General features: G+C 32.0%; 1 protein-coding gene and 1 long non-coding RNA gene across 9 annotated transcripts; one reads left to right on the forward strand and one right to left on the reverse strand.

Annotated features, from left to right (window-relative positions):
- Positions 1–14: 14 nt before the first annotated feature.
- Positions 15–7139, reverse strand: LOC107419456 (receptor-like protein 7). Of its 5 annotated transcripts, XM_060814758.1 has the most exons (4): positions 3728–6783; positions 2834–3114; positions 1211–1448; positions 15–422 (listed from the first exon to the last, which is right to left on the reverse strand). In XM_060814758.1, exon 1 carries the CDS (start codon positions 6731–6733, stop codon positions 3779–3781), a length of 2955 nt encoding a protein of 984 aa, XP_060670741.1. In that variant the 5' UTR covers positions 6734–6783; the 3' UTR covers positions 15–422; positions 1211–1448; positions 2834–3114; positions 3728–3778. The 5 variants fall into 5 exon arrangements, with proteins under 5 accessions (XP_060670741.1, XP_060670744.1, XP_060670743.1 ...); XM_060814761.1 differs by lacking the exons at positions 15–422; positions 1211–1448 and having other exon boundaries at positions 1493–3114; positions 3728–4536; positions 4717–6785; XM_060814760.1 differs by lacking the exons at positions 15–422; positions 1211–1448 and having other exon boundaries at positions 1494–3114; positions 3728–6535; positions 6637–6822.
- A 2000-nt stretch (positions 7140–9139) lies between these two features.
- Positions 9140–12293, forward strand: LOC107419457 (uncharacterized). 4 transcript variants are annotated; one of them, XR_003055979.3, is made up of 3 exons: positions 9140–9524; positions 11027–11891; positions 12038–12293. It is a non-coding gene; the product is annotated as an uncharacterized LOC107419457 (long non-coding RNA). The 4 variants fall into 4 exon arrangements; XR_007240597.2 differs by having other exon boundaries at positions 9144–9524; positions 11298–11891; XR_003055981.3 differs by lacking the exon at positions 9140–9524 and having other exon boundaries at positions 9531–11891; positions 12021–12293.
- The last annotated feature ends 316 nt before the right edge of the window (positions 12294–12609 follow it).

A 12609-nucleotide genomic window follows, 5' to 3' on the forward strand; every position in this document is an offset into this window, starting at 1 on the left:
TGGCTTTGTTGAAGAGAGAGAGAGAGAGATCAAAATTTCTTTCCCACTCTGTCGTTATCGAGCAACGCCGAAATCCGATATTGTCCCCGACATTTCGCTGAAGTCGGCGACATTTTCTTCACTGGCAGTATGATTACTGCAGTGTTAGATGAAAATTAGGTCGATTACTGTGGCAAGTTTGTGTTTATATGTTTTCTGTCCATGAATGAATGCAGAGCAGTTTTCACACCAAATTAAGCTCCATTTTTCCTCTTTTCATTTTTTGCTGTCTTTTTGTTTTAAATCCTACATTGCATTTACTCCTTGAGGTTTCCATTGTAAAACCTTGGGTTAACTGAATTCGTAAGCAGAAGCAGACTTGCTACTGAGAATGCTTTTCTTGAATGCTGCAAGGCAAATCTCTCATCATCATGGCAAGATGGCTGAAAAGAAGTAGAAGATTCAGCAACCACATCTCCAACAACTAATGTTTCATGAACAGGGAATAAAACAACAATGATAGCCCCATAATGCTTTTATTTATTTATTTATTTTTTTTTTTTTCTCTCTTACTTAAGTATTGAGGTTCAACTAATTAAAGAGCTTCTTATATAGAGGAGCATGGAAGCTTCCTATATTTATACAGTCTAATCAATAAAAATTATACAATTATATCCTTTTGAAACTTTGAGCAAAATATGATCTCCTTCCTTTAATTAAAAAAAAAAAGAGAGAGAGACAAATTATCCATAAATTAAATTGAGCGTTTTTGTTATATTTTAAAATGAGTTTGGCGTTTCACCGTTGGCTGGGACAATATATGAACTTGTAATCTGGCCCAGTGAATAATTTCTCACGAAATGAACACTTAATATTTTTTAGTTCAACTCATTACAAATAGTCAATACTAGTCAAGTCATCACCGGAGGCTACTACTTAGTTTTAGTAGTAAACCATCGGTTACTACTTAGTGCTTACAAAAATAGTCAATACTAGTTGAGTCATCTCTGGAGGCTACAAAATGCCACTGCCACTACATTTATATGTCCTATTAAGACTTCAACCAAATTAATTATAATAAAAAATATATTTTAACCATTTTATGAACTATTGAGACTTTAACCAATTTAATAATACCAGAACAAAAAAGACTTTAACCAATTTAATATCTCCTCCCAAAATACAGAAACAATTAAAAAAGAAATAGATACAAAGATTGACAGAGACTTACCTCCAAAGACGTCACCGTCCAACCATGTTTCGGTCTTCCATTTTGGATAGGATAGAATAGAAGTGCTTCATTGATTGGCAAAGGATTTAATGATGAGATCTTGCAGTTCCTTAGAATATTGCACCAGAGTATCCAGCTTTTACCATATCAAAGGCCAACAATACTTAAGTATATAAAAAAGAATACAAGCTCTTGTTTGGAAGAGTGATATGGCGTCCAAAGTGAACCAAGAATATTCCTGAAACTCAATGAAAACAGTGATAAAACTATGATAATTAACCACTAATTTGATAACGGTTATGTTTTTGGTTTTCCGTTTGTGGTTTTCGCTTGATAGAATTTATCAAAGCAACATTTCCAAATGGTTGGTTTAGTATAATGCTTAAGAAACTAACAATTTCACAGCCAATTCGTTTATGTGATACCGACTTTGAGTAGACTGAATCATGGAAACTTAATCCACTTTTGCACTTCAGCACAGGAAAAAAAAAATGGAAACTTTCTGGTTATCGAATTCCTGCTAGTATAAGATATCCATTTTGCACATTGCAAACTGATCAAAGAACTAATAGTGACAATCCCATGAAAATTAAGGTTCATTGGAAGAGATGCATCAAAACTTCCACAAGTCATTGTTTGTAAGTTTTGCAATAAAGAATGGAAATATCAAAGGCTTTATTTTGTTGACTTGAAGTGTACGTATATATACAGGAAAGCTGACCACACCATCCCCCTATTCATCCTTATCTAAAGCTAATATCAATATCACTATAGCTAACATCAATATAGGATAGGTTGTTTATCTAACCGAATTACAATTGTGTTACCCCTTTGGTATTATCTAGTGACACACCAGGTTGGATCCTTGTTGATCTATCATTGTTCATCAAAGTCTGTAAACTATAAACGTCTGTAGTAAGCAAATCTATGAATAAGAATTCCTTATTGGTAGAATTAAGCAGAATATTTTTCTTATCTTGGATGCCTTCTAATCAGTGTTGGTATATTATGATAATTAAACATACAACATGGAATATATTATGCCTCTTGTCAATTAATAAACCTCTCTGTTTCTTGCCTTTAGTCAACAAAAAAGAAGTGTAGCTTGGCTTCCATTGCATTAACATACTTCCCTTTATTTTTGCTATTTTTGTGGGTTTTGATCAAGTCCTACGAAAATTTTCAAAATATTGAAATAATAAATTAAAGCTATGGTTATATTCTACCAGGTTTAGTCAATTCCAAGCCATTATCATTTTCACCTAGGGAAATTCATAGTTAGTACATACAATTCAAAGAAGATGAAGCATATCAAATTCCAAGCAGTAGATAACATGATATTTAAGATAGAACAAAAGAAAACAAGCATAGCAGCTCACTTATGTTTATGTACAACAGCAGAGATAGTTGAAAATAAAAAGTAGGACAACAAAAAAAAAAAAAAAACAAAAAAACAAAAAAAAAAAAAAGGTCTGGACTAAGTTTACAACAACATCATATGTACATAGGATCTTTGACCAATATACATACATATATATATATATATATACATATATATTTGTACATAGGAGTTGAAAAAGAAAAAGAAAACCAACAACATACAATGCAGAGATAGTTCCATACCCTTGGAAGTTCTTCAATTTCTTTGATGTCTTCTTCGCCTTCTCCTTTTGCATTGCAATTTAAACAATATTCATGCCTCCTCATGATCACAATGTCATCAAGAGCTACTCCAGCAACCAGCACTCTAATGAATCCTATCAACAAATTTCCAATCTAATTTTAATAAAGACTTTGAATCATCATTTTCTGCAAAAACTGAAGGAGGCAGTGACGAGGCCTCTGTATCACCACATTTCTTAAACAATGGATCTCCACACAATCCTGGGTTTCCCTCAAATGAACTGCTCTCAAATCAAAAATTCTACAGGTCATTGCTCATCAATGTTGGTAAACTGTAAACATATATGTGCTATCAAACATCATAAATGAGAATTCATCATTGGCAGAATACTGTTGCTTATCATGCTTTCTAGTCAAAGTTGGTATAATATGCTAATTAACATGGAATACATATTTCCTCTTGTCAATTAATCAACCTCTCTGTTTCTTGCCTCAACTCTGTTTTCTTTAGAGAAAGAAATTTTGCTTGGCCGCCATTGCATTAATAGATATTTTGTGGGTTCTATGCAAGTCTTATGAGAATTTTTTAAAATATTGAAATAATAGATTAAAGCTACAGTTTTATTCTACCAGGTTTAGTCAATTGTTAGCCATTTTTATTTTCATCTCAAGAGATGCATAGTTAGTACATGAAATTACAAGAAGGTTGAAGAAACCATATTTCGAGCAGTAGATAGCATAATGTTGTAGAAGAAAAGAAAACAAGCATAGCAGCTCACTTGTTTATGTACAACAACAGAAATGGTTGAAAATGAAAAGAAGTCGAAATAAAAAAGCTAGACAAAGTTTACAGCAACAGAATATATACATGGGAGTTGAAAAAGAAAAACAAACCTAACAACAACCAGGCCAGAGCAGAGATAGTTCCTCATCCATGTAAGCTCTTCAGTTTCTTGAATAGCTCCTTCGCCTTCTCCTTTTGCATTGCATCTTAACCAACCATCCATGCCTCCTTATTATCACAATGTCGGCAAGAACCACTCCAACAACTAGCCCACTTATGTATCCTATTAACACAAATTTCCAATCCAATTTGAATACAGATTCTGAATCATCATTTTCTTCAAAAACTGAAGGAGGCGGTGATGAGGTCTCTAAATCACCACATTTCTTAGACAATGGATCACCACACAATCCTGGGTTTCCCTCAAACGAACTGCTGTCAAATGCACTGAATTGTTTCCCTTGAGGTATAGGCCCTGTAAGCATGTTATGCGATACATTGAAGCTTCCAAGGAATCCAAGTTGCTTGAGCTGTTGAGGAATCTCTCCGGAAAGATTGTTTTGAGAAAGGTCCAATGATTCGAGTTCCGTTAAATTCCCCAAAGAAGATGGGATGCAACCAGTGAGCATGTTGTTCGAGAGATTTAAGGAGTGAAGGGACATTAGATTCCCAAAAAGTATAGAAATCTCTCCTTCAAATTTATTGCTTGACATATCAATAAAAGCAAAGATAGCTTGGATGGCTCCATAGTATCTATTGACCCCTTTGGTTGTAATTCTGATTGCATAACGAGTTACAACTTCATAGCGATAAGTGTTTGAAATAGTAATATTCAACAGCACACTCAAATACATAAAAGGATCGGGATCGATGGCCTTCATGGCATTCCAACTAGAAACGTAATGAGATGGCAACTCACCTGTGAAATTATTGAAAGAGATATCAAGCACTTGCAACTTGGGGAACCCAATGTAACTTTCAGGTTTCTCAATTACACCATAGAACCCGTTGTGTTGTAGTATGAGAAGCTTCAAGAATGGAAGGGACCCTAACCAAGATGGAAAAACATCACTCAGTTGATTGTTGGAGACAACAATACCTTGAAGCATCTTACAGTTGGACAATGATCGTGGTAGCTTCCCTTGCAACTTATTATAACTGACATCAATAATTCTCATCGTGCTTACATTGTTGCTGCATATTTCAGGAATGAAGCCATGAAAAGAGTTGTTTCGTAAGCTCAAAATATACAAAGTACTACTTAAGTTTCCCAAACACTCTGGAATCTTCCCCTCCAATGTGTTATCAGACAAATCAAGGCTGTAAGGAGAACTCATATTGCAGAACATATTTGAGACTTCTCCACTTAGTAGGTTATTTGACACGTTATAATACACGACAGATGGTGGAGGAACCGGTAGTGTTCCTCGCAACATGTTAAATGAAACACGAAATAAACGTAAGTTAACCCATGGAATAACTGCAGGCAGATAGCCCTTTAGGAAGTTGTCAGCAATGTTGAAGGCGACCAAAGTGTCTATGCTTGTATTCCACATCCATTTAGGTATTTCACAACAGATCTTGTTATCAGGAATTGATAACCACTCCAGCTCATTTTGATGCCTAATAAAATACGGGAATTCATGTAAGTTGCATGATTTGAATCCCACATACTTGAACTTTGAACTTGTTGCATTTATGTTTCCCTTCCTAAAAAGTAGCGACAAATTATTTTCACCAAGGTTTAGGTATGAAAGACTTTTCATACTTAAAAACATGTCGACTTCCAAAGTTCCATTTAATTTGTTAGTCTTCAGATAAAGAGTTTCAAGATCCATGAGGTTAGATAATGATTGTGGAACAAGACCATGCAACTGGTTATATGAAAATTCTAAGAACTTTAAATGAGTAAGGTTTCCTAGCCAAGATGGGATTGGACCACATATTTGGTTATCATGAAGATCTAATACTGTGAGGTGGGTAAGATTTTGAAGAGAACATGGAATTTGACCACTAAAGTTGTTAACCCCAAGATTTAGATAAGTAAGTTTGTTAAGCTTGCCTAGTGAAGAGGGAAAAGGTCCAGAAAAATCACAGGAATCAACAGCTAATATATCCAATGAATCAAGCATTTGGATTGAAGAAGGTAAGCTTCCAGAAAACCCACTTCCATCAAGTCTCAATTCTTTAAGTGGACTCCTATGGTGGAATTCAGGAAAATAACCCTTGAGATTGCCATTGGAGCTTACATCTAGAATTCTTAAATTTGGCAATTGAAAAATGGCTGCAGGGAATTCACCTTGCAGCCCACAATCATGAAGAATTATAGATGTCAAAGAAGTAAAATTAGAAAGAAAATCGGGTACTCTGGACGATATATCTACTTCACTGAGATCAAGTACTTCTAAACTGGTTAGATTTTGAAGTAGGCTACCTAAATTAGGACTTTTAAGTTTCGAAAATATTAACTCAACATTTTCATTATAATTGAAAGACAAGTCAAGATGTGATAACTTATACAAGTATGAAACTTCTAGAGGAATTTGACCCCAAAAAAAAGAATTAGAGAGGTTGAGGTAAGTAAGGCCCAAAAGTTTGCCAACAGCAACAGGAATTTGAGAGGAATTGAAATCATTGTCAGCAAGGTTCAAGCTCTGAAGATGAACAAGGTTGAAAAGGGTGGTGTTGGAGTTGATAGAGCCGAATAAACAACTACTGCTAAGATCAAGGCCAATCACATTACCAGTCTCCTCCTCACAATGGACACCAGCCCATGAGCAGCAATTGCTTGCATTTACTCCTTGAGATTTCCATTGTAAAACCTTGGGATCACATGGAGAAGCAGATTTGTTAATAATAACAAAACTTTCCTTGAACTGCAACAAGGCAGACCTCTCATCATCATGGCAATTAGATGGCTGAAAATAACTAAAAGATTTAGAAACCACAAACTCCAGCAATATAAGTTTAAAAAATAAACACGAAAACAAAACTAAACGCAATGATAACCCCATAATACTTTGATATCTTTCTTCTCTCTCTCTTTCTTTGAGATAAGCATGGAGGTTCAACTCAATAAAGGACTTCTTATATAGAGCAAAACTAAACATAAACATAATGATAACCCTGTCTCTTTCTCTTAGCTAAGCATGAGTTTCGACTGAATATATAAGGAGCTTCTTATATAGACTGACCATTTTGTTTATTTAAAATAGTTGACGTTCCGTTTTCCAATGTATACTTAGATTTTCAACTAATCAATAAAGAGCCTAGACTTTCATATTTTCTGTTTTCCAATATATACTTAACTAATAAAGAGCTTAGACTTTCAACCAATTTATAAGAGCTTGATGCTTACCAATTTAGTCATTTCTAGGAGTCTTGAAAATTACAAGGCTTTAACGAATGTATATTAGACCAAACCAAACAATAAGTAAATAGATTATTGAAGTTTGGGATTCCGAACTACAAGGTTAATTTTATAGGGGAGCAACCTAAACCTTTTAGGTAACATCTAGAATAATCATGTCTAACCAATGTGGATATAATCACCTCTAAGGTGTGGGATTCCAAACATTCCACCCCAAAAAGGTCATTAAATCACCTTGGTTTTATCTGATGTCATTTGTTGAAGTTTAGAGTTCTATCTTAAAAAGTTAATACTATAAAAGGAATAACCCAAACCTATTATATACCCTTAGAATACCCATATCTAGTCAATATGGAACTTAAATTCACACATATACACAGATCGATCACTGCAAAGTCAATAATTCATTGCTACAGACTGATCACCACAAAGTCATTATTTCATCACTTATATCTAGCCATGTTCAACAACACATGATGGAGACTTTATCTCCCATTCTAGATAGTCATTCATTTGCACCTTTCTATTTGAAAGACGTAAAAGACTTTCTTAAATTTCTTGAATTGTTTATTTGAAAAAAACAAAAAAAGACAAAGAAGTATACATCCTAACCTAAGAAAAGATACAATTGCCACAATACTACAGTCAACAACAAACAAAGCATCTTGTCATCATAAATCATTCGCATCCCTTCAGGGTTAGATTAAATACAACTTGATCTCCTAAATTTTAATATTGTCAATTTTTCTATAAGTTTCAAAAACTTATTATTTTTATTCTTTATTGTCACATTCGCACCTTTTGAATTCATATCATTCACACCTATTTTCAGAATATTATTTGAAAATTTTCAAAGTTATAAACTAAAATTAATGCAGGATGACCCATATAAATAACTAATGAAAGGCCAACCAGTACATATTGATCTGTCTAATTTCGAATGGTGATTGGAACTTAATATAAAATATCATTTTCGTAAAAATATCTCAAGGTGTTAAGGTACCGATATTAAGAAAGAAAATTATAAGAGAGCTATTTATTTTTCTGTCTTCTACATTGCATATTTCTTCCTTCCACTGGGTGTGGAGAAATTATTGTAGATGATAAAAATAAAATGTGTAAATTTTATAAATTCTTTTTTTGCCATATTAATGACCTAGGACTTTATTTGGCGCAAGAGTGTTTTGTGGGGGAAGAAATTAAACATTTGTAATTAGCTCATTTGTTAGCTCACTATTCTTTATCTCTGTCTTTATTAGTCTAAATATTGATCAAATATAGGATTGAGAATTAATATTAATAGTCATTGTCATTTAAGTATTTTGGAAGGGATAAAATAAATTTTAAATTTTAAAAATAACGCCTTTTACTTTATACTTTTTGCATATATGCCTCTGTCTTAAAGAAATTACTTTTTGATATTTTTGCAATACAGTATAAATATTCAAATTATCAAGATATCCTTATTTATTTATTTTTTTAATTTTGAAATTTCAAAACTGGCTTATATTGAATTTTAAAGTTTTTCATTTTTTATTTAAAAAAAAAAAAAAAGAATTCCAGCCTGCAAGGAGAAAATCTTACCACGTCATCTATATTTTTTAATTTAAAAATAAAACGTAATATTTGTCACTACTTACCAAGATCATCGGTGGATCATATGTTTATGTGTCAATTACTAACTAGTTTTTACTTTTTCATGTAGAAATTTAATTTTTTAAAAGTTAAAATTAATTTAAATATAACCAATTATTAATTAACATATCGGAAAGGATTCTACCAGTAATATTCACCTGTGGTGACAAATAATAACACTATACAACTCCTTTTTTTTTTTTTCTTTTTTTTCTTTTTTCTTCTTATGACTGTGCTTCATGGCTTATCCATCTCCATTGACCAAAAGTTTGAATTTAAACAAGGTAAATAGAAACAATAAAATTTTGGTCCATAATTAATGTTGATTTCGGAGAATAGAGGAGGCTAAAGACTCCAAAAAATTTAGTAAACAATGACGTGACAATATATAAATAGTTAATAGATTATTTAGGGTTTATAGTTATGGGAGGAAAAACTAATAGTATAATATCACATCATTGTTTACTAAAAATTTGGTAAACGTAGAATTAGCATTTGAAAAAAAAAAAAAAAAATGAGAGAGAGAAATAAAAAAGGGGTATTGTAGGAATTTAAAATCTATGGAATTACATAGAGTTTTGTTGCGGTCCAATTAGCATTTCTCAATTACTTACCACTTTTGGCCGTATATTAGGAGGAAAGCTACTTTAACTAGGGCTTAATATATTTTTTTTATGTTTTTAAAAGATAAAAATGGTTTTCAGAAAGGTAAATAAATAAATAATGGTTTTCGGGATTTCTAACTGAGCGGCCAAGCACAAAAATCTTTGATTCTCTCTAAAAGAGAAATGAGTGTTAAAGAAGAGGAAGAAGACGACACACAAAACAAAAAAAAAAAAAAAACAAAACAAAAAAAAAAAAAAAAGAGGAAGAAGACGCTTCAGTACTCAAACTTGGCGACGGTTTGTAAATTTGCTTTTCCTTCTTATTCTCAACTTTAGTTCTTTGTTTTTCTTTTATTAATATATGTGTAATATTTAATGTATAATTATGTGTAATTTAATATATGTGTAATATTTTAATGTATAATTCGAGGGTATGCTATTCTTTTATATCTTGAAAAATCGCCATTAGGTCCTCTGCTTTTGATTTTAATTATTATTATTTTCTTTTGATATTTTATTAAGTAAATTAAAGTTGGATTAAAGAATTGGATCTTGATAGTCTCTTTGTTAATTTGTAATTACTGTGAATTATAATTTTCCAAATTGGGTCTTTGTAGAATGAAAAGTGAAATTAACAAACAACTTCAAACCATTAAACTATTCTCTGTTTTGCAATATAAAGAGTATGTAAAACGCATACATCTATGTTTATAAGATTCTATTTTTATTTTTTTTATTCAATTTTCTAAATGATTAATATATTTTTCCCCATATAACTGACTGTAAAATTTGGCTTTTAAGGTTGTTCTTAGAACTAAACCAGTAATAAAACATTTTCTTCCAAATAATCTTTAATATATTATAAGCTACCCTCAAAATTGGTTTCTTGGTCTCGTAAGCATCAAGGAAAAAAGGGACTAAGAGAAGGCTTTTTTTTTTTTTTTTTTTTTGTGAGTTTGCAAAAAACTATGATGAAGAAAAATATGACATAACTTAAAGGAGTCTCATTGCACCAAATGTGATGATTTATGAACATGATGGCTTAGAATTATTGTTTATTGTTCATCGAACTTGGTGAAGTTCTTTTGAAGTTTGTATTTGGTTGGAAAGTTTTGTTATAAGTTAGAAAGAAATAATTTTTGTTGAAACTATTTGTTTAGATTCACTTGTTTAAGAATGGTTCCTTCTTTTAGTAAAACGATAGATTTGTTCCTCTTTATCATTTAGGACATATCAGGATTTAGGAATTGTAGTTTCTGAAGTTTGACAATGATAAGAAGTTGGAAAAAATAATTATAATAATAATAATTGTATATCTTACAACTTCTTAATCTACACAACCTTACTTGATAATCTTCTCATAAGGACCAGCATTTTTATGAAACTGGAATTTCATGTAGCCAAATGAATTGACAAGTGAAGTTCCACATCGGTTGGAAAGGAAAACGAAGCATGGCTTATAAGTGTGTGGATACCTTTCCTTTGTAAACGCGTTCCTACGAAAAAAAGTAAAACTATGAGGGTAGGATTGAACTTACCACCTAATTTCCAAAGCGGACAATATCTCGATTGGACTGATAGGTAGGGCTTGAATTGACATGTTATGAACATTAGTTTCTTCGTATTAACCAAAAAGCATAAACCAAAAACTATATATATTATTTACTTCTTTCTATGTTTTCCAAAAAGCATAAACCAAAAACTATATATATTATTTACTTCTTTCTATGTTTTTTCTGTCCACTTTCTGTTTTTAGTTTTGACTGTCAATCTGGGACTCATTGATGTTCTTTTGTTAGATTTTCTAAAGGCCAAATGTCTGATGAACTATGAGATTGCCATTCTTCTTAAGCATAGATGTGATCAACTCAAGCATATGTCTGATGATTCATTGAAACATCTTCCTCAATATGATATGTTTTTTTTAACCACCAAAAAAAAAAAAAAAAAAAAAACCTTCATTGCAGGCTGCTTTATATGAATTCTTCATATTCCATTTCAATTCATATCTTGCAGATTTGATTTCCCAAGATTTCTCTTATTGTTATTAGAATCTAATTTCTTCTTCAGAGTGTTCAAGAAAGCGCTGCAATACGTTAAACGCTTCAGCCGATTCACTAATCAGGATGCTGTAAAGCAAGTTAGAGAGTGTCCTTCATTCTTTACACAATCTTCTTTTTGCACCTTCATGGTAAATTTTCTGATGAATTTGTCTTTCTACAATGCTGACATTGTTCTATGACTAGTTTAGCAGCTACCTAGTGCAGAGTTTAATCCTAGTAACTGCAGCTTCTTAGGAAACAAATGCTTTAGGATTATTCAAACTGTCATTTTATTACATAGGGTGAGTAGTAGAAAAAGTTATTCAAATAAATTCTTTTATGTGTGTTTTTATATGTGTCTTTCTTCTTTTTAATATGTGTGTTGTTTGTTACTTAAGCAACATACAGAGTCCTTAGTAGGTACCAGTTGGCTGAATATGAGGTACTTTTTTTCTCACATACTGATATATGGAATTATAAGATATGGTTTTTATATTGAAACAATAACAATAACAGTTTAATTACTACTATACATTTATCATACGCTATAGTTGGCTGTGCTTGGTGGAAATCTTTGCCTGAAACTGTAGAGGACGCTAAGGCTGTTGTGCCTTCTCTAAAGGTAAATCAAGTTGCCTAATTATGATTATGATTCTTCTTTTGATTCCTTCTCTTCATGAACAAAACATAGGTTGAAAATCTATTCTACCTATTCCAGACTGTTTTTTAATATATTCTAAATTCATTTTAGATTCCTTATATTTGCAGACGAAAGGACGAAGCCATGACGATGAAGCAATAGAGAAATTGTTGAATGACGTACTGATGGTAAAGAAATTTGAGTGAGTTTCTCAGTGTTTTCTTTTTGCTTAAATATCATGAATAAAACGTACTTGGCTGTGGTAGATTATATATCATTTGTCCTCAATCCTTTGCCAATAAGATGCTCATGTTGAAAGATTATATATCATTTGTCCTCAATCCTTTGCCAATAAGATGCTCATGTTGAACACATAGTACTTCAGCTGGTTGTTGTACCCAAATTTCAACTTTATCCTTATTTCCTTTTTATTTTTTTTAACAAGAAGTTCACATTTCCTTAGGCAAATAACATAGCCTTCAAGAAGAAATTATGTCAAATTAACAAACTGTATAATGAATGAAAAGAAAAGGGCAATATTAGTTCACTTTTAAGAGATTAAACAGAATCCAAATTTGACAGAAGTTGGAAATTTCAAGAGCTTGTATCAAAACGGAACTAGGAAACTTAAAGCCCACAAAATATGGGCCTAGTGATAAGGGCCCAAGGCCTTTCATTTTTTCCGATCCAAACAAATACA

The sequence above is a fragment of the Ziziphus jujuba genome, chromosome 2 (assembly GCF_031755915.1).
Source record: "Ziziphus jujuba cultivar Dongzao chromosome 2, ASM3175591v1".
NCBI lineage: Eukaryota > Viridiplantae > Streptophyta > Magnoliopsida > Rosales > Rhamnaceae > Ziziphus > Ziziphus jujuba.